Source organism: Stegodyphus dumicola, chromosome X1 (assembly GCF_044657685.1).
Source record: "Stegodyphus dumicola isolate Sdum_Otavi_A_Nest chromosome X1, ASM4465768v1".
NCBI lineage: Eukaryota > Metazoa > Arthropoda > Arachnida > Araneae > Eresidae > Stegodyphus > Stegodyphus dumicola.
Genome location: NC_140780.1, coordinates 226,739,856 through 226,763,567, shown reverse-complemented (window position 1 = coordinate 226,763,567; position 23,712 = coordinate 226,739,856). Strand labels below are relative to the sequence as shown.

Below are 23,712 nucleotides of genomic sequence, written 5' to 3'. Positions count from 1 at the left end.
GAGGAACCACACCCGCAGATGACCGGTATATTGCCTTACAGGCCAGAAGAAACAGGCGGCAGACAGCGGGAGAAATCGCTAGACACACGACATAGGCGACTGGACGACCGATATCGCGTTTTACCGTGGCCAGAAGACTGCACGGTGGTGGTCTGTTTGCACGACGCCCTGTATGGTGTGTACCTCTAACGCCTGCCCATCGGAGAAGGCGTTCTCTGTGGTGCCGGGAACACCGGAATTGGAGAGACAATGAATGTGGACGAGTACTCTTTACAGATGAGAGCAGATTCAGTCTGAGTAGCGATTCTCATCGCATACTCATCTGGAGAGAGCGGGGCAGCCGCAATCATCCCTCGAACATCATTGAAAGGGACAGGTATGGAGGTGGCGGTGTTCTCGTTTGGGGAGGCATCATGCTTGGTAGTCGTACAGACCTTCACATCTTCGACGCAGGTTCAGTCAACGGGACCCGTTATTGTAACGAGATTCTTCTTCCATATGTGCGTCTTTTTAGAGGCGCTATGGGTCCTCAGTTCCTTTTCATGGACGATAATGCACTATATCATCGCACAGTAGCTGCCGAACAGCTCTTAGAGAGTGATGATATTGAACGTATGGATTGGCCGGCACGATCCACGGATTTCAATCCCATCGAGCACGTATGGGATTTTCTAGGCAGACGCTTGGCAGCTCGTACCTTACCACCAGTAACGATTCCGGAGCTTCGATTGGCGCTGAAAGACGAATGGGCAGCAATACCTCAACAACTCATTGACACCCTATTCTCAGCACGGGCAGACGCTGTGAAACATGCATAGCAGTCAGGGGAGATCATATCCCCTATTAAAGACCGGATGTTTCTTGCTGGACACCCATCACAGGGATGTTTCGGCCTTCAGTTGCATTGCGCTCCATGCTACTTTTTCAATAAAGCTTCTTTTTATCCCTCTGATTTCTCTTTTAGTAAGTGTTGCTTACATTACTCATGTCCTTACGTATTGGGGATCTTACGGTATTAAATGTGTTGATTTGGAAAGCTTTTGTACAAAGTTATATTGAAAAAAACAGTCTCGTCCTTAATTTTTGCACACCAGTGTATGTCGCACTGATAAGTTGCAAAGTTTACACCGGAACTGAATATCTTTCATAAAATTCTAATTACATAACCTCAATGGATACTGATGGAAAAGAAGTTATTACTCTAGGTTTCTTTATTTGTCAATATTGATTGCTAATGCATCTCCATGTGTCTTGTGTAATTTACGCAATGATGTAACTTCGTAAATTACGTAATGACGTAATTGCGTAAATTGCCATTGATGTGATTAATATGTTAAACAATTCTAAAGAATAAAATTAATTCTTTTGACTCAGCAGTCTGAGCTAATGCGCCCGCTGCTGATGCCTTGAATTAGGAGAGGATAAAAAGGATAAATTTACATATAGTTCCAGGTTTGAAGGAACATATTTCTTCCTCATTTGTGAAAAATAAACTGTATTAGTTAAAGTTTAACTGAACCGAATACAGAACAAGTAAAAGGGTAAACACTTATTAAAAGTGCAGAAATCTTAAAGAAAAGAAACCAGATAGAACCCTGAAGTTGGAGAAGACTCCAAAATCTAAAGAAATGACCTTCTCACAGAAGGTGTTTGATGATGAAGGAAGAGAAAGAAAAAGAAGCTAGAAGCCTGTACCTAGGAAATTTACTTAATGATTATCACTATGAAAGAAATCAAAGATTTGTCTTTTGCCATTATAGATGATGTTGTGCCGAGGAATAAAACAGGGAAATGATCGAAAAGCATTATTAACATATTTACAATTTAGCGAAATAAAAGCAGAGGAAAATTCTAAGATCTCGCAGCAGAAAAAATAACAAAATCAGCCTTGTGCAAAAAATTTGCTCGTGAAAAAAGTAAAAATAGAGCAAAATCAGGATACGATTCTGAAGAAAAATAGAACCCACGGAAATTATTTATGTCTGGCATTTCAGTCAAAATTACAATTTCATGTAATATTGACTGAACAGTCTGAATAGGCATTCAATATTGACTGAAATTACTAAATAATTTCCAAGGGTATTTCAGATAAGTACAAATGTATCACCGACATATCGAAATGCTGTCATTAGTTGGGTATTCACAGCAGAAGAAAGATGCAGCCGACTATATACGAAACCATGCTCTGCAAGCCTGCAATAAACATTGATTGCAAGAAACAGATTTCATTAATTGCGAATGGTTGGTTGACTTTTAATGGCACAAAACTTTGAAAGTAATTATGCGCCAGACGAATGGTGAATAAAATCCAAAATGCACAAACACACTGTATCAGATGAAGTGTTGAAACGAACCTGTAATGCTGATGAAGGCATTGAGAAACGACTTTGAGAAATGCTCTAGCAACAGGTAGAGCAGGATAAAAGGAAAAAACTTTAAATCATATGGTAAAAAGAGATGTCTTTTAAAAATCTTATGAGTTTATGTGAGGGTTTCTTCCAATGAGATCTGTTAAGTTAACATTCGTAGAGTTAAAATGATATTCACGTTTCTGACTAAAAGCAGGACAGCATGTTAAAATGTGATTGACTGATAAGCGATAAGCGACGGAGGACGTGGGCACTGTCCCTTTGCCATTTGGGTTAATCAGTACAGCACCACGTCCACTTTTATCTTACATTTCATATTACATTATATATTACGATACATGATTTACACTTTGCATTCTATACTATATATCAAATTAAGACCTCACCCAGCATTACATTAACTTCGCATCATTTTATTACATTAAAATTCTTACCTTATAAACCCTATACTGGTAGATTATAAAAGGGTTATTTTGCATAGGATTCACATTAGACACAAGATACGCATTATATTATCATTATACACTGGTTACGCATTATATTATACACGGGGAAATTAATGATACATAGGAACATTATACGCAATAGGGGGTTATAAGCATGATGCGGGTTAAATTATTCACAGGTATTACATTATACATTATACATATGATAAGCTTTATACACTGGATGCATACTGAATTGTCATATGCACCATGCCAGTTGTACCCGTTACTCGATACACTGCCTACATCGTTATACATAATACTATTATACAGTTTGCATTCACATTGTTTCAGTTGGGCTTTGCATGTTGCTTATTAATTAGTACATTACATATTACATTATATATTGTGATACATATGACACTATTACGATTGCATTACATATTACATTATATATTACGATACATGATTTACGCATTAGATTATGTACTACATAGCAAATTAACAAGATAGTACATACTACATTACATATTACAACATTATATATTCCGATACATGGTTTACACATTACATTATATTCTACACATCTGATTGAGAAGACGAAATAACGCCTTACCTTAACATTATATTAACTTCGCAACTACTTATTACATTAATTTTCTTTCCTAATATGTCGTATACTGGTAACAAATACATTATCATCAGATTGTAATAATGCTGTTTTGCACTAGATGCGCATTAAACTCAGAAAGGGCATTAAATTATACACAGGGAAATTAGTGATACGTAGGAAAAACATGCACAGAAGGGGGTATATACATGATGCGTGTTAAGTTATACGCAGGAGAATTTGTTATGCACAGGTAAAACATTATGCAGGATAAATTATACTGCATAACTTATACGAATGTGCATATTACATTACTCCTTATTCTTAAACCGGTAAGCTTTACAATACCATTCTATACCAAAGTTCTTTACACTTGTTACTTTATCATTACATTCACATATTTACCGTGTACAAAAGAAAAAAAAAAAAAAAAAAAAAAAACATATAATGGATTACATTGGCATTCCTAATATACATAGATTTCTTTTGCATTTACAATTAGAATATTACTGCGGGATTTTACATCTGTGCATTTCTCCATTATTTAGATTTCGCATCTTAGAATATGTCGCGCTATATGCATGCCGTTGTATTAGTACGCGTAGTACATGAACTGTCTTGCATTTTCTCGCCACTCGAAAAACTAGGGACAAGGTTGTTCCAGTTTCTTATGACGACCCGAACCTCAGAAGAGGAAACCACAAGGGAGAACGAAAACGAGAAAAATTGCACTTAAGAGGAGAAGAGGCAGGAAGGAGGAGAGATCACTGGGTCTCCAGGATTGTGACATCGGATCACTAAGACGGTAATCCCCTGAAGGATCTTCACCTGCTATGCTTTAGCTGGGCATGTTGGAACGGCCTTCACGCCTAGGGTGGCCCTATCAGGAGCTATGCTCCCGACGTACTTCGCCTGTTCCGCCCAGTGACACCCCCGCCACGTTGAGGCCATGGAGGTACCTCCATGGTTGAGGCAGCATAGCAGAACTTGGGGGGGGGAGGTAATTGCGAATGGATATGCTTTACTTTTGCTTTACTCTCTTTTCGTTCTTATTTTCTGGTAAAACGTAGGGATCAACAAAAAACATCATGTGTACCTGTTCCATGAACGATGGTCGTGAGTTAAATTTCCATGGCGATGACGATATTGATCACGATGGAAACTGATTTATACTCAGATATTAACGATGAACAACAACAGTCCTGATGAAGAAGTTAAGGAAAAAATAAGAAAAAAATAAGCGGAATTTTTCAGAGAGCCTGGATAGCAGAATGGTGGTGAATATTAAAACATTTAAACATTTTGTGCTAATAAAAAAAGTCCTGCTGATACAATTGTTTGTACTGTATGAGTGCGAAGGCATATAGGAGAAAAACTGAATTTAATGAGACTTGATATGAAAGTTGTATTAATATAAAGCGGTTGAGTCTCAGAGAATTCAGTGGAACGAAACATATTTTCGACACTCATTAATCAACTTGGTTTAGGGCTTCAGAACACCCTTGATAAGTTTCGTTTGAAGCGTTAAACAAAGAAGATTAAATTTTTATTTTTATTTTATTTTTTTTTTTTTTTTGCACAAATTTCCTGTATTTTATATGTGTATTTTATATATCTTATTTTAAGTGAACAATTTTTTACTCCAATTTTGCAGTGCTCTTTAATTTACGTTCCATCAGTTTATAATGCAAAAGATAAAACTTCAAAATTTTTAATACGGCGTTTTATTGTCTTTCGTTTGGATTTTTTTTTTTTAATTTTTGATTTGTGCGTATATATACACTGGCGTGCAAAAATTAAGGACGAGACGGTTTTTTTCAATATAACATTGTTCAAAAGCTTTCCAAAGCAACACAAATAATTTCCTAAGATCCCAAAGACGTACGAAAATGGACAATGTAAGCAGAACTCCTCCCCCAAAAAAATCAAAAGTATAAAAAGAAACTTTATTAAAAATGTATCATAGAGCACAATGCGACAGAAGAATATCCATGTGACAGGTTTCAAGCAAGAAACATCCAGCCTTTATTAGGGGATATGATCTTCCCTGAGTACTGTGCGGTTTCACATCGTTTGTCCATACTGAGTATAAGTTTCTCAATGAGCTGTAGAAGCAATGCTGCCCATTCCTCTTGTATCGTCAAATGCAGATCCAGAATCGTTACTGGCGATAAGTTACGTGCTGCCACGTGTCTCCCTAGAAAGCCCCATACATGCTGGATGGGATTTAGATCCGGAGGACTTTCCAGCCAGTCCATTCGTTCAGTATCCTCACTCTCCAACAGCTCTTCGACAGTAACTGTGCGATGAGGTGGAGCATTGTTGTCCATAAAGAGGAACTGAGGACTAATAGCACCTCTGAAAAGACGCACGTAATGAAGAAGAACCTCGTTACAATAGAGGACCTCGGTGACTGAACCTTCTTGGAAGATGTGAAGGTCGGTAAAGCTACCAAGTATGATGCCTCTCTAAATGAGAACTCCGCTACCTCCAAACCGGCCCCTTTTGATCATGCTGGAGGGAGTATTGCGTGTTCCTTGCTCTCTACAGATGTGTATGTGTCTAAGATTGCTACTCAGACTAAATCTGCTCTCATCCGTAAAGAGTACTCTATCCCATTGATTATCTGTCCAATTTTGGTGTTCCCTGCACCACAAAAAAAAAAAACACTTTCTCCGATGAGTAGGTGTTAATGGTATACATCGTACAGGTCATGTCCAATCGACTCAACCACATGTCTTGACAGATTTCTCCTGCCATCTGTTCCTTCTTGCCTGTAGGGCAATATATCTGTCGTCTGCTGCCGTGGTTGCTCGTGGATGACCACTGCTGATCCGTTATTGGTTTTTACGTCCCTTGCTATTTGATAATGGAAGATTTGTTTTTCATTTTCTGGTCTTCCCTTTTGCAAGGCTCGTTTAAAATTCTGGCAACCTATTAGGCGTCTGTAATTTTAGCAGTTGATATATACTGTTGGCTTCCAGAAGGGTAAATTTGATTTTTTCAATAGTTTCATCGTTTTCATTTTAATTTCCCCCCCCCCCCCATTTTTTCAATTTCGCTCCAGGATTAAAATTTAAATTTTCTTTAGGCAAAACTTTTTTTTTAATTTCACAGAAAGGTAATACTTACAGCGGTAATACGGACAGCTGTTGCTGTAGTCTGAAATGCTCTCCGTGAAGTCGTGAAATGATGCTGTGTGTACTCCTAAACTCCGCAGCCACACTTGTCATCCTCTGACCTTCCTCAGTCTTTCCATTAACTCGACTTTGCGTAAAATCATCCAGATGTCATCTAAAAATTGATTGTTCAACATTTCACACTGAGGCAGCAGCTCAACGTTGTTTAAACTGATATACGCAGTGAAACAACTTTTTCAGAAATACTCAGCTCACACTGGCAGCAAACTTTATACCCCTCCGACACTCCCCCATTATGTTTAACTGCATATACGCACATGTGCTACTGTACCTGACCCTAGTCGATCTCGTGATTGGTCTTTCAGTCTGCTCTGCCTCTTCGTTCCGCTCATTAGCTGATTTTCCCTCTTCGTTCTTAATTTGTGCACACTAGTGTATGCTTAACTTATACAGATATCTATCTACAGAGACAGCGAGATAGATATGTGCGTATGAGTGTGTGCGTGCATATACATATTAAACTGGCATAAAATTATGTAACGCATGTATTACACAAACTTAAATCACAATTACGTACACAGTAATCACATTACGTACTATCGAAACACGCTTGAAGAAATAAAAAGCAAAAGTGAAATACATCAATCAAACATATCCAAAACGTAAATGATTGTAAACGAAATGCGTGCCAACTGAAAATTAACCCTGATAAAAATATAAATTAAATATTAAGGATTTTCTTCTCTAGCAATATCGTACCATGCTAGACATATAAATATGCTAATGTTGTATGCGGGGATCTGTTCTATGAAAAAGTTAGTCATTTAAATAACATCAGAACAAATGTTAAAGGTTAATTAAGAGGAAATGGTCTCGTCAGCAGTGGGATTAATTTAAAAGAAGAAAGGATATGAGTAAATGAACCAGAATTTTGACCGAGCTTGAAGAACACATTTAGTGCTTCCAGTTCAGAACTTTCTGCTCCTATTACTTAAAGCGGCATCTAGTGGACATAATTATAAAAATAGTGAAATAGTTAAAAAAAATCGCAATTTCCTGCATTTATTCTCTGAGTACTCTACTGTTAATTCATTATAGCTGACTTTTGACTCACTCTATACTTAAAATATTTTAATGAAAAGTACGCTGCCTTTTGAAAAGTTTAAGTATAAAGCACTTTTAAAGTCACTAATTTTAAATATACTAGTATAGTGTTTGTATTGGATAATTTTATTAAATTTAGCAAGTTAAAAACTTTCTTATTTTATGGATGAATTAATAACTTAATAGACACGAATAAAACATTTATCAATATTAGAACATCAAACAGAGTTTTGGTTAACACTACTCCATTCAGGAATATTTTACATGTGTTAAGAAGTTTTTTAAACTGATAAGGTCATAAAATAAACAACGCATTTTATAAAAAAATAATAAAATGGATAATCTTTAGATATATTTACGCATTAAAATGAAAACTGAAATACCGCTTTATTTACAAACTTAGAATATATTTCGCATCTTAGAGCAACTCCTTTTTTCATTTTAAGGACCATATCACTAATAATATGAATAACATGTACAATATTCTGTAATAATGAGCATAAGAAACATGCCTAACGAGATTTATATGTTTTCTTTCACTTGAATTTTAGTTTCACTTCATTTTTCAATAAACTTTTGTGAAAAATTAAACTGAACTTACTAAAACAATGCCAGACTTTGACAATATCCAACCTAAAAGCTTTCACAAAGCCATACTCTTGAAAAAGGTGCACCAGCAGGTAAGAGAGGGAGCGTCCACCAGTTGAGACATCAAGATTGAATGTGTTGAAGGACCAGCTACTACACTTTGATAGCAATGTCTAAAGTTAAAGAAATTACACGCAGTAAAAGAAAATTAGCTACTAAAACGTTAGTAAATTACAACAGGAAAATTTATTGCAATAATTATAGGGAAAATGTTAACAAACACCGTTCTAACTAGAGGTTCCCAACCGTTTTTTTTTTTTGTTTCACACTCTCATGAAATTTTTTATTAGAATTCACACCGAGAGAAAAATATCACTCCTAAAATGTATATTTATCTCCACAGATATATCACAGACGACTATCAGATATATCACAGAAGATATATCACAGACGACTCGTCATGCAAGGACACCAACCACTCATTGTCGCATTTAGGTTGGGAGTTTTAGTTTTAAATATTTAGCAGAATCACTCAGTATAATCAAAACATAAAGATAAAAAATTAATTCGTTTATTGAACTCAATCGTAAAAATTCAATAGTCAAAATTTTCCCCAAATCTAATGCAGTAAAATAAAAATGCTTCCATGCAATTTCCTCTCTCTTACGCTTAAAAATAAACTAAACATATTATGAAAATGGTAATATGAAATGGAAATAAGCAGTACAAAGTAAGTTTACAAAAATTATTAAAATGATTTAATAAAATCCTATCATTACCTCGATGAACTACTGTTAAATTAGAAATGTAAAAGAAAATACTGTATTATTTATTTTTAGATCTTTAAACTGCCGAAATTTGTTCGTAGGACACTTACACTGAACATGAAGTCATGTTAATAACGCTACCTTCAGTCGATAAATTATTCTAAATTGTTTAGAATTTCACTTTGTAGGGTTTATATTTATTTTAACTAACATTAAACTATCTTTCCTGTCAAGCCTTACTTTCCCCTGGAATTGCCAATGCCAGAGTATGTAAATTTTAGTAGAACGCGCAAGGATTCAAATTGCCAGCGGAAGTAATCTGAGTTAAATAGAAAGGAAACGAGTTCGAAGGTGTGCTTTCTTGCTTCACGAGCGTGGAGGTGGCTAGTTAGAAATTGAAGAACCACGTGTTTCAGCCTGTGTGCTTGCCTCGGCAGTTTGTTAATCTTTCAACGTAATATTCAGAAGTTTGCTGAATTATCAGCGGTATCTTAGAACGCGGTGAGGTTAGTTACGTTTAGAGAGCCTCGTAGTTAGTCACTTGTTATTATCTCTTTTCAGTTTCTTATTTTTATTTCACCGCCGGGTCGGCGTAGTTTGTGAGCGTCAAGAGCACGCATTTGTAATTTCTAAAGTTGAATAAAAAGGGACTTAAACCCTTCTCAAGACTTTGTCTACTTTCCAGTTCTCAGCAGTCACCACTATTGTTGCGTGCAGGTTGGAAGCGCGCAACATTACAACTTAATTAAAAAAGATTCAGGTGCAAAAGGAAGAATAAAGCAGGTTAATATATAACATGGTAGAAATGATTGGCAGGACATGTCGAGCTGCTTATGGTAAAGCGTGGAACTAAAATTGGCAAATATTTGCAAGCAGTATTCAAAGGAATTTACTCTTGAAGGAAATCGCAACCAGAAGATTTGTTCAATATACTACAGACCTCTCTAATAGAAATCAGACATTACAGCCAAGGTAAGGAAATAAGTTTGGAATCAGCAGGTAAGAAGATGGGGGAAGGTGCGGAGAGAAAGATGGTGCTAATCAATTTGAAAATATAATTTTATTTCGAAAACTCAAAATTCTACCTTCTTAAAAAATTTCAGTTCTCCCCCTTTCCTTCGAATTTCCACAGTGCGCAATGACTCTTATTTCGGATACTATTTGCAACTGATCTTCAAATGCAATATGTTTTTAGTTTTTTTATGGAAGGTTCTTATGTATTTAATGTTTATTCATTAGTCTGAGGTTTCCTGTGGACTCGAAATATTTAAAAACTTCGCAAAAGCATGCCAACTAAGACAGATGGTCTTCGCATACTTCGCAATAATAAATTATTCTCTCGAAATATTCTTAAATGGAATTGATTTTATAATAATTTTGAGTACGGAATGCTTAACAGGGTATATCGAAACTTTAAGTTGAATAACAATTTCTCTCTTTTAAGACCATTTTCTCTCTTTTAAGATTTCAACTCTTTTAAGAGTGGATATAGTGAAGTGAAATTGTGCATGCTGGTACAGGGGCCAAAAGGAAACATATCTATGAACTTAGATTAGTTTTGAAGAATAATTTGTTTTCGCCAAAACGTAACGATCGATGAGCGTTGACAAGTTTGACCGAACAGGTTTAGTAGCTGATGACAAAGGGACACGAAGGCCAAACAAAAGACAGCAAGGACGCTTGAAAACATCAACGCTGTCAAAACAATAATGGCGAAATAGCCACTAATATCAACTCGGCACTTCGCTCAACAGCTTCACGTCAGTGCAGCCACAGTGTGGAGATCGGTAGCATGGAGCATGCGAGCTGTAGCCCGCAAAGATATTGATATTTTACCATACAAATTCACTTAGGACAGCCTCTCGGTCCAAATGTTATGGGAAAAAGACTGAATTTTGCCAACATCGTGTGTTAAATGATCGACACTGGTTTCAAATGTGATGATATTGGTTTTTCAGAAGCACACATCTGGTTGAATATTTATGTCAATCATCAAAATTATCGGGTCTGGGGCATCGAGAAGCCACAGTTTGTCGTTGTCAAGTCCCTTCATCCACAAAAAGCCACTCTTTCGTGTGGGTTTTGTATTGATAGCCTTTTGGTCCGCACTTTTTGTCCAGATTGCGAATTCTGAACGCGACCTTGACTTCTTGAGCAAGAAGTTCGTTCCTGATGCCTACCACGAACACTGAATATAAGACCGGGTTTCAGCAGAATGGAGCTCCTCCACGCTTAACAGGAGACGTCTTGAACTTGCTCAGAAGTCAATATGACAATCATATCTTCGCAAGAGGATTCCCAAATCGCTTTCGCGATGAACTTTTTTTGGCTCTCCTATAGCCCTGAATTAACACTATACTTCTTTTTATGGGGCTATTTTAGAGATCAAATCTACAGAGATCGACCCAAAACCAAAGAAGAGCTGAAAATATTCGTATGCATGGAAATCTATTCGTGAAACCGATTTTATTATTTGTGGTATTCGTATGTGTACAAAATGATATTTTCTCTCTCTGTCTATTCTAAATATTCAAGAAAAGTATTAAATTGGCATCTAAATTAGCAATGCAGTTACATATAGACTGGGCTACATTATTCATTTACTGCAATCCATAACTGTCTGTTTATGGCAAGAGATGCCTTCGTAAAAATTTTTCATTGGAAAAAAGGCATCTATTGATATCAGATATAAGAAGAAATCGCGGAAACTTCATAAAATCCGTCCATTCCACAGATAGAAATACACCGTGTTTCAAAAAGAATATACGTATTACAAGTGTTATTTTGTCCAAAACTATCGATCACTGCGCCTTGGATCGGCTATTGGTGAAACGAATACATAGTCTAGTTTATATTAATAGCCGCTAGATGTCAGTTGTATTCTGTTTTGCGTGGTAATCGTCACATGTTTAAAATGGCTACTCCGAAGCAGAAATCATTTTGTGTTCTCGAGTTTGACACCCTGTGACTTCTTCCTGTGGAATTTCACTAAAGACAATGCTTATGTACCGCCACTCCCACAGAACCTGGAAGAGGTGAAGAACCGGATCCGTATTGTCATAACATCAGTGACGACGGACATGCTTGTCCGAGTATGAGAGGAACTTGAGTATTGATGTGATATTGTTCGTGTCGCTGATGGAGGACATATTGAACATCTGTAATCTGACCCTGAGAGGTCCGCGCATATGTGTGTAAAGTTTCATATTCATATGTCATACAGTTTAATAAATATATGCATTCGAAATATGTATATTCTTTTTGAAACACGCTGTATAACCCAGTGTGACTAGAGGCCATAGCTTTAGCTACTTGACCATTAGTCGTCCACGCACAGATGAAAATTAAGATGCATACAATAGACGAAAAATTGAACAACTTTATTTTATGATAAGATACAGACAAAACATAAAGCAAACTTGTAGGGTCCTATTTTATCTCGAAAAATGTATATACAAATCTGCTGTTCCAACATTAATTCAAAAATAGCAGTATTTTAATCAAAGTCTAATTTACGGGTAAAAAATAACAAAAATGTGAAGAAAACGCTTTGTAAAATGCATCAGGATTCACAAATTCTCAGTCACGAATTCAAATCAGTAGCTATAGTAATATTACATGCAGAACGTGTTTGTGAAAGTTGGGAAGAAGAAATCTTACTTTTGTGAAAATTATTCAGAAAGATAGATATGCAATAAAACTAAAGCCGTAATTTTCTTCTCGTGATATTTCCTATAAGAAAGATATTTTTATCCCTCAGTAGATGTCAGATTTGAAAATTTGTGTTCTAATTTTAAATATTGTAAACAAAGTTTTGAAGCCTTTAATAATAAAGCTGAACGCCTAAGTTGGAATTCTCAAGTAAATGCTTTAAATACTATCTGGAGTGAAAATATAAAATAAAATTCGATTTAGAGGGCTTAGATGGCGGTTTAAACTGCTGAGCTGACCCAAGAAAAGAGAAAAGTATTCATTCTAAACAACAGAAAAGGAGATCTTTCAATTGTGATCTTGGCTGCCTTCTGTTGGCTAGTGTCCAAAATGACGATGAACAAACTATGAAAGCAAATTCAAAGAGTGGGAACGATTATCAAACCTTCGATAGCCGGTAGTCTCTATCAGTTCAAGATTATCATGATCTAGTCTCCCAGTTACATGATCCAGCCAAAATATGACATTTCTTCAATTACCTAGCTAACTGACAGTAGGTATACCATATAGTGTCGTAAGACCGTTACGAAAATCGGCTTTATGCAACACGATTTTTAATACATGTTCAGTTACCGTGTTCAAGGAGTGAACAATTTAATGAATGCCTCTCTTTTCAGTGATGATTCGCCCTTTCACTTGCAAAGTGACTGTTGACTTTGTTTACGAATGACAAGTTTTTGAGCCATTATCAACCACCACACACTAAACAAAGGAATATTTTGGGAAACAGGGGTAGCGTAATTTTGAAGGACGATATGATCTACCATTTTTTCCCCAGGACCTATGCTAGCGTGAGGATGTCCGGGCACCTTCAGCTAATGGGTGCCGTCCGCTTTGCGTTTTTCTTTATGCATAAAAACGCTCGTTCCTACATTATTAACCTATAGCAATAATATGTGGAAAATGAAAGGCCTGCATGTACAGAATGATTAGCAAGATTTCCATACCATTATTCAAATGAGCATCTATGAAATGCATTATGCAGACACATGGCTGATGGGCCCATCAGTGGCCTAGTGGATAAGATCACCGAAAAATAGTCGTTCGACCAGGATTAAAATCCCGGTGAATGAGATGGCTGCATGGCCGGAAATTAGAATGTCAAAATCATGAAATTAGAATGTCGAAATAATAAAACTACGTCGCCGAAACTAAGAATTTCAAATTTCCAACTTTTAAAAAATTTTCAGGGGTTATATGCAGTAAAATAGTGCACAGTTATCACAGGAAAGCATAAGACAATACCGTATTTTAACACACTAAAAATAAAACATAAAAAAAAAAAAAAACTTCCAAGTTTTTGAGCCAAACGCGGTGCTTTCTCTAAACCTAACATGGTTGCCAAAAACGACATCACTTCAGTAAGTCAAAAATAACATCACGGATTTCACTGTTACTGGTTTCCTTTCTGTCAAGTCAAATTTATTCTAATGCTGAAAACTTGAGAAATCTTTTAGCCAAATACTTTATATTATATCTGATGGTGTAACGAGGTCACCAAGTTATGCTTATGCTATAATATAACCGATTCCACTGTTAAATACTGGAAAAAAGATCTTGATAAATAATGGTTAAATAGGTCACGAATACGGTTAAATAAGTCTTTTGATTTAGCTATTCTAGCCGCATTTACTACATGCATAATTATAAAAGTATGTCATTATTTGTTACATCTTAATAATCGTATCCTATGCGTACACAAGATACAAGGATGTTTCCAGAGTTCTAGGAATTATGGTATAAATTGTTTATTTTGTCAGTTTTCATCAATATTACAATGCAGTTTCAACATAATCCCCATCTAATTTTATACACTTATCGCACAGAAAGATTATTTTTTAAGGCGTCTTCAAATAACTGTTTCGATGTTTTTCTTCTTCTCCCTTCATAGTACAGTTAAGATCTCAAATCGAACAACCCGTAACGGTTATCTCAAATGCAGGAACAGACTACTCCCCTTAGACGTTGAATAATTTCTGAAGTTTAGAGCAGTCTTCTATGCTTTCAAAAACGGTGCTACGAATATGCACTTGTATCAGTCAAACAACTGAATTGGAATAAACAATATTGCATGGGACTGCTGCATAAACATATTACGACTAGTTTCTGACCGATAGAGTTGTCTATAAGTTCTAAGAATTCAGCTAAATCTCAGTTTCTAGAATTCAGGAAACATTCCACGAAATAACTTGTGTTCGTTTATTCATGCTCTTAAACACTTACTTTTACTTTTCATGGAATTACAGCCTTCAATAACAATAATACCTGCATTTTGCGTAATATTTTGTTTTGAGAATTTTGTTCAGTTCGTTCAGCTACTTTATTCTTAGACAAGTTTCTTTATTCTCAATTTCATTTACTTAATTTCAAACATTCCATGTTTTGATATAGGAGAAAACAAATTAAGTAAGCTTGAGGGAAGGCATTCAAACGTAAGAACATAACAGTCTGGCATTTACCACAAATTGCTTTGTGGGTAATTAAGATGTAGTAATTTCTGAATATAAACTCACATGCATTATGGTAATTAAGTATGGACTGATATCTCTCAGGACTTAGAAGAGAAGGGCTAGCTCATAGAGCTTTTCCCCCTGAAGCAGAAAGCGAGAAGTGATGACGTAGTCATGATGACACTGACCGCGCAGATGCAATTCACAGCTTGAAAAAATTAGCGATTTTGAACCAGCGTTTAAAATGAGCTGTGTGTGAAAGATAGCTATAATTTGGAAGAGACAATGTTACTGCTTTATGCATTTTAGACTGCACCATTAAAAAATTTAATAATACTTACTCAATTTTAAAATAATAGATAAAATGTGCTACTCTTTTAACATAAAGTTCCGTAGGTTTTTTTCAATTTTTATTTGCAGGTTTTTTATTTAATGAACGTTTATTTCTAATCATTTTTTATCTGCATGTTAACTGAGAGAATTTTTATACTGCTTCTAAGATAACTATAATAGCAGCTATTTAAATTTACTCAAAAAACAATTTTACATTGACATAGTTTTAAACATATATGACATATATGGCAACATTTCTGCTAACCTACGTTTGATTTTTTGCCTAAATGTAAATTTTACATTGTTATAATTATCTTCCGATTCAATATAATAATTTTTTAAATAATTTTGTAATTTATACTTATATCTATATTACAATTAAATAAATGTACGAGTATGTAAGATTGTTACCTTAATTTTGACAAAATAGCTTTACTCAGAGTACCTAATACAGTTATTTAATTTTTCAAAAGTGTGAGTAAAGGAAGCAAGTCTTTTTATGCCAATTACTTTAATGTTTTATACTATTATATTTTATCTAGCATGCTAATTTAGCATAAAATCTAATCAATAATTAGTTACAAAGGATACAATAAGAATAACTTTAACAAGTACTTAAAAAAATTAGTTTGTTAAATACTTGTTATTATTGTTGGTACTATTCATAATACCGAAGATATTATCGATTAACTCATAGAAGTCAGATGCTTTTTGATTTCCTGTGGGGTGGAGCATACCTTTTGCGGTACTTTTTTAAAATAATGTTTTCTCTGGAGCGACGTTTTGTCTCTCGTTTCCCTTGACCATTAAATAATTCGATTTTAGTTTGTGACATAATTTGATTTCTTCTCAATCTCTATTTAAAACCTCTTTAATAATAACAAAATTTAAAACAGTTCCATCTTCTAAAACAAATCCTTTATCTAAAACGTGGTTTCTCAGTAATTTGAGGCAGAGCGCGAAATTAAACCTCTGATTAAAACAAATTGCACATTTTGAAAAGAACCGAGAACTTGGTCCAGTTTAGAGTCATAGCAGAGTTTTCAATCTATATGCATTTCGTCGAAACTGAGAACGCATATTTTTTCTACAGAATACAAATATTCGCCTCTTTCCTTCTTTAGAGTAAGAACATTACTTTGAATTCTTGAACTACACTAAAATTTAGCGCACCATTTCTTTAATTTGCTAATACTAGGTAAAGATATTCCAGTTTTTTCCTTAATTTTTTTTCTTTCCAAAAATCATAGCTTTAAGTTGACAGACCTCTTATGATAATGCAACGTGAAATATCTTCACTAGTCCACCTGATTTTTAACTTCTTTTTCAGTAATACATTAATCTGCGTCTTTATAAAAATAAGCTTTAGACATTTTTTCAAATTCTTCGATTTGTGCTCCCCCCCCCCCAAATTTCGCTATTTGAGATTTTAATTTCTGATACCAATTTCTGTCTAGATGTCGTCCACCTTCTTTGCCGCTGAACAAACATTCTAAAATTTTTCTTTTCCCTATTTTTCAATACTTTAATACAATTTTATAAGGATATTATTTTGTTCTTCAAATTATCAATGCATTCTTGTTTATCCTTAAACTTAGAGCATTCAGGAATATCTACATTTTCATTTGTGAGTTTTATTTCAAAATCATTAAAATTTGATTTACTATTGTCATCATCAATTCCGATTTATTATTATCGTCATAATTTACTTTTGGCACAGCATTCCATTTCAACAGTTTCTTTTTGTGGCTATCCAAACAAGCGATTTTTCATATCATCTTCAGAAACACTGCATAGAAAATGTTCGCTGCAGATTTTTCCGCTCTTTGCATTAATAGAATCTTGTCTTTGACATTTGTGTATCTATTCCTTCGTCAAAAGCAAAACCTCATTTGGATCCTTTGGTCCCATGAAATAAAATATCTCATCCTTTCGTACTTCTGTAAGTGCTACGGCAAGTTACTACAGCGCAAAAAGCCATATTACGTAAATGGTACTTTAAAATATAGAATTTAAAATAGAAACTGAATAAAATTACATATATATAAATTATTTTAAATATATACATCATTAGAAAACAGATATATATATATGATTAAAATTAGAGAAATTGAGAAATAAAAAACATTCTGAGAATCCACTTAAATCTTTGGACACAAATTCGTGTAGCATAATTTATTATTAGTTTATTATTATCAGAGAGCATATTTGGATTAATTTCGTTCAAACAATTTATAGGTACAGAGCGCCTGAATGCGCTTTTTGTATAGTTACTATATCTGCATTCATAAGAAGGCCTCAGCTACAGTAACAAAATGCTTACACGCAAGTTATGCGCCAAAATAAGCTATCTCCCCAAAATTAAACCTGTTATGCAAAGTCTCTTACAAATGCAAAGCCGGTGTATTTAACGGACGAAAATAATTGACTTCGTCGATCGAAATAAGCAAACATCACATGATGTGCCGAAATTAGTCGAATTACCACTGTTCAGCGCTCTTAACTATTTGGCTACTGATGGGCTAAATGCCTCAGTAGAATGATTAAAATGGTTTTTCTCAGCTTGTATTTGGATAATATGCAGATAAGTTATATTTGCATAGTGATACGCACAGATAAGTTACGATCATTGGAAAGCGTTTGAACGAGGTATAATTTTTGCAATACATTTGCTTCAGTCCCTCATAAATTTTCGTTTAACATCTGGCAAGACTTAACAGAACATAATAATGACACGATGTTCAACCAATTCGCACGTGACCAAACCAAAATACTTGGTTTAAATTAATTAAATGCAATGCTGGAATCGTACGGCATAGTTGGGAGAACCCGCTTCATATCGCATAGGGCCATTATTCGAAAGAGGAATCACAATGAGTTTAATACATACTACACATTGTATACACTCCCTCAAATACAGTTCCTCAAATTTTCGAATATGTCGTATCCCAAGAAACTATATTTGTTCAAGGCGCTTTTGTGAGAACACAATAAAAAACCTGTAGTAATTCTGCCATCAGTCATATCACGAACATACACTTTAGAGTATTTTTAAACATTTGATGGTCATCAGCGAGCTCAGCTCGTATTCCAGTTACGTACCGCAGTGGGCGCAAGCGAACACACCTCGCATTACAAATTTACGACTGACAGATATCGCGCTTATATAGGAAGAAAGAGTTGATTAGCCTCGCTGAAGCCGAAAGGTTAATACAAAAGGAAGTTTTCGAAATTATTTCTAAATGCTCTATTTAGAAAAGATTTACTTAGGAATGCAATATTTAGAAATTTCTAAAAGTGGCCAAGTTGCCGCTGCAACGCAGAATCATTCAGTCTTTCACAGCTAATACATTCACTGCAAGATTTTTTTTGGGGAAAAACTGAGGCTTAGTTCTTATTTCTTTTTATTATTCTTATGAGTAGACTGGAATTCTTACAAACGTTCAAATTTCTGCAGAAAGAATCAAATTTGAAAGAAAATCGTATTTTTAGTATTCCAATTCCCCATTAGAATTTGGGATTCCAATTCCACATTACAATTACTTACCTTCGTGACTCCAGCATAAGTGTCATCCAGGAGGTTCAAATCAAGCACCCTAGTGATAACGGGCTGACGAGATCTTCGTCCGGAAGCGCGAACCTCTTGTTCAGCATATACCAGAGGGAACCGATCCACTCTTTTTACAGCTAAAAACAAATTGGGAAAGATGTAAGCAACATACAATTTTTTAGCACAGGAAATTTTACATGCACATGAATTGTTGCTGATTAAGCTTTCAACTTTTGTGTATGCATCTTATATTACGAAAACCAACTAGGATTTTCATTCTGACAGTTCCTATACTCTCCTATGCAACAGTTAGCTTTCAGTTTTCTTTCCTAGGAAAATACGTCAATTAAGGAAATGAACTCAGTGAGCTATTTGTTATTTTCATACTAATTTATAAGTCCAATTTACTACGTACGCATTTTGTTCTGATAAAAGTCATATGTATGTTTGGAAATCGCAATGTTAAGGAAATGATTTCGTGACTGTCATACTCGAATGGAAAGGAAATGAAAAAGCATGAAAAGGGTGTGATAAAATATTACGATTATTCTGAGTGCTATCTTCAGCATAAAAAGCCAAAGATCAGATTTTAATAAAAATGTGTAACAAGTTACAACTTGTTTAGGCAATCAGTAAATTATGAGCTATGATTGACAGAAAGCGAATTTTAAAGTAAGTCGTAAATTAAAAATCAGGAATAATTGTATACTAACGTGACATTTTGTTACAAACTGCAAAACACTGCTTAAGAAACATATGAAATACTAAAATTAATTATGGACATTAAAGCAGCCACATCTCCAACAGAGGATTTTTAGAACTACTTCAGAAAATATAAAGACCAATAGGATATTTGTGGAGCCTTCATGAGGGAGATTAATGGAATATATTTTATTATGTTAATACATTTTAACTAAACATTCGAAACGTGTATTTTGATCACACTCTATATATGCATTTTAAAGTAATAAAGCTCACCGTGAGAATGGATAGATAGTGGAATTAATGGAGCATAACCTTAAATTCCACAATACGTCAAACATCTGGTGAATATGCACATTATTAGCACATATAATAAAGTAATAAAACACATTGTTAAGAATTAAGCAGATTAAAATTGGCCTTTTTCCCAGTTAAATGGCCAACAGTCTTGCGACAGTCAACAAAACATTTGGTCGAAGTCTGTCAAAAGTTGGACCTTTCAACTAAAATGTGACACGCAGACAGAAGTTACAACTCCAGAAAACAAGTTCTCTTTCAGCTTTTAACGAGTAACTCGAGACTAAACGATTCTAAGGTGAGGAAAAAAGACCCCCCCCTCCAATTTCCACTAGCCTCTCAATACTCGACTTTTGGTTTTATCCTTCTTAACTTAAGAAGTTGACAATTCCATAGTTACTGCCATTTCTGCATGTTATTTTGCTTGATGACCTTGTTATTATAATTAAGAGGGACGAGCTGGTGGAAAAAGGACAGAAGACGTTGGGGTAATGTCTACAACTCCTAACTTTTTATCCCTACCCGTTCCGGAACTCAGCAATAAAGGATCTTGCAAGCCTTCTTGTCCATTTTTAGACTTATAATGTCAACTAACACAGGATTCTGGGTATCAGAAAACGTTTATAATGCTTTTAGTACATTAAACGAATTAATATAAAAGCTAATGTTTGTGCAAATTGCGACACCATCAAGAAGTTAAGCAAATTGAAGCAAACTTACAGGAAATGTGAAGTGAGGTAAGACATGCAAATTAGAATTATTAAGCGATTGCGCATACGTAGATGTAGAACCGATCTCTTGTTCCATGTATATAAAGAACTGTAAAGTTGCGTTGAAATCTGTTTATTTTCCTCTGTCTGCGATGAACGATCGAGCAATCGCAGCCCGCAAGCAGCGTAATGCCACAACAGTGAGTGTTCGGAAGAAATGGACAGAGGAGAACCAAACAACACGAAATCCTGCGGTGGGACAAGCAACAGAACAACGGCACAATACGAAAGACAACTCACCCACATGGCTGTGACGGATCGTACAGCGTCCTCTCGTGAGTTACCACAACACTGGAGCACGCCTTCACAGGCGTTGTGTTGGTTCATCGGTTCATCGTCGTCTGCTGCAACATGAACCGCGTGCAATGGTTCCTACGCAGGATTCTCCTGTCGTTGAATAACAGACACCTCCGACTTCAATGGGTATGGCACTACAGTATGTGTCGGGCCCTGTGGCAACAAGTTCATTCCTCCGATGAATCTCGCTACAATCTGGAGTTGAGTGATGGAAGAATACGTGTTAGACGTTACAGAGGGACACATCTGCTCCCACAGTATGTTATCCAGAGTCATACCGCACAAACGCCTGCCATCATGGTGTGGGGAGCCATTGGGTATAATTATCGATCCCATCTGGTGCAGATTGTAGTCAAACTCAACAGTGATCGCTATATAAGAGAAGTTGTGGAGCCAGAGGTCTTTCCCATTTTTTGACGCACTGCGGGCGCAGTATTTCAGCAGGATAATGCCCGTGTAGATGTTTCTCAGCCTACCCAAGTCTTCTTTAGGCTACCATAGCCTGCTTATTCTCGGATATTTCGCCCATTGAGCATGTCTCGGTTTTGTTCAGTCGGAGACTCACTCGTTCAGCTTGTGGGGCACACACTAAGACTGAACTTTGGCATCAAGTCGAAGCCATACGGAATGCCATTCCCCAGGATTACATTCAGAACATGTACGATTCAATGCGACGGCGTTAACGGTCTCTCATCGCCCAGAGAGGCAAACACACAAAGTACAGATTTCCAACTTTTTTTTTTTTTTTCTGTCTTGTAAATTTGTTCGTTTATTTGTACCGCTGCTGGTAACACGTAGAATAAATTTCATTCATTTCCGACAATTCCTTCATGGTATTAGCATTTTTCACAAACACTGGTGTATTAGAAACTTGACTTGTAGAGTTTATATTTGAATGAAAGCATATTATATATGGCAGTTAATTCTGTAATAGTCTGGCCTCCATGCGGTTGCCTATGATGCACCAACATAACCAATTTGTAAATACGGGAATATAACTGGTGTAGTTATGTCTCTCCTCAAGAATAAGTCGCCTGTCTTCTAACTCGTTATTATCTCTTTCGTCAAAATTTTTGGAAAATGTTAAGAAGCCGAATTTGCGCATTTTCCCAAAGTGGGCTTTCGAAATGCTTTACTGCATGGGTATTCACAACGGTCATGTTGTAAGGATCTTAAGTTTTACTAACGTTTATTTTATTTTAAATCTTTACTATCACTTCTTATTTTCTACTTCCGGCCAGAATTAAAAGCTTTAACTTATTTATGCAAATTTGTTGGCGAACGCCAAGTACTCAAGTTGTGGCTTTTTGCCAAGCGACAGAATGGAAGGAGTTAATCGAAGCAGGCCGCTTGCCTTAGCAGTTTTACTCGGTTGCTGGTTGCCTTCCAGGCCAGAGGTTTAATCCTCTTGATAATTTTAAACGTATTGTAGTGTTAACAGTTCTCTGTACTACATACGGCTTCCTGTTAATATACGGCCAATCTTCCACGTAGGCCCTTGTTTATTATTCCAAAGTTAAGTTAGAGTTTAGTTAATATTTTTATATTCTTACGTTCACACCACAAGTAGTTGGTCTCTGTATTCCGAAGCACGGAAATTATTGTAAAGAGTGAAAAATAAAGGGTTTCGTATACCCTTCCTGTGTATCTTGTCTACTTCCTACATTTATTGAACATAGCTTTAGTAAGCTCCCTGTTCCGAGTCAGGTTCTGGAATGTTCCCCAAGCAAGTAAGGCGGAACACTGAACCTGATAATGTAATATAAGTAAACGAACCCTTAAAGAGAAATAACGCACACAAAAAGGTCGAACTTCAACCAAGAGGTTGTGCAAGTCATCAAACAAAACGATTTCATTAGGATGGTCAAGTAGTGATAATACATGGAAATAATGGCAAAAAGGCTAATGATTTCGCCTTATCTGAAGTGATTGATGGTTTGCAAGAGTCAACATACATACTCCGAACTGGAGACGCTCTAAACGTTTCGAAGCATATCTACAGAATCTGGAGATGAATAAGGCCCGGTTTCACTAAAACCGATATCACATCTACAAGCTAACCTAACAACGCTGTAGAGCATTTCTTATGTAGATGGCTTCTGTGAGCAGAGAGTGTCTGATTAATGGAAAAGAAGTCGCTGGCCTTTAATGACAGGAATTGCTCGTCTCAAATAAATGTTTTATTTGTGTACGTGAATCAGGCAAGGATATTGCGGATTATTAGAAAGCTCGTCGAAAGAAACATTTCCCAGAATTTTTATTTTTGGGATATCTGATTGGTTGACTTACAGGAAAATCAAAAGTTTGGAGATATCGCATGAGGGACAGCGCTACAAATAAAACGCTTTTAGTTCAGTTAAAAAAAAAAAAAAAAAAAAAAAAAAAAAAAACACGTAGCTAGGCGGGATACAGATGTCAATGAAATATGCCTCAGTTAGGAACCCTCCCAGCAGTAGGCTACGGTAAGCTCATTTCTCTGTTTGATTTATTTAATTATGGCAAAGCGCACTAGGGCTATTTGCCTAAGGGGAGGGATGCCTTCGTGGAGGACGTTCTAAGGAAAACTGGCTCGTACACATGTTACACATGGGGAAAACCA

The 23,712-nt window shown here is 35.8% G+C and overlaps 1 protein-coding gene across 7 annotated transcripts in view; it reads right to left on the bottom strand.

Moving 5' to 3' along the window:
• Positions 1-23,712, bottom strand: part of LOC118189173 (uncharacterized) — a 298,250-nt gene that overhangs the window by 70,493 nt on the left and 204,045 nt on the right. For all 7 annotated transcript variants that reach the window (XM_085808704.1, XM_085808699.1, XM_085808700.1 and 4 more), the window contains 2 exons: positions 19,045-19,184; positions 8,250-8,409 (listed from right to left, as the gene is read on the bottom strand). In XM_085808704.1, coding sequence (XP_085664830.1) covers positions 8,250-8,409; positions 19,045-19,184 — 300 coding nt within the window. The remainder of the gene's footprint in view (positions 1-8,249; positions 8,410-19,044; positions 19,185-23,712) is intronic.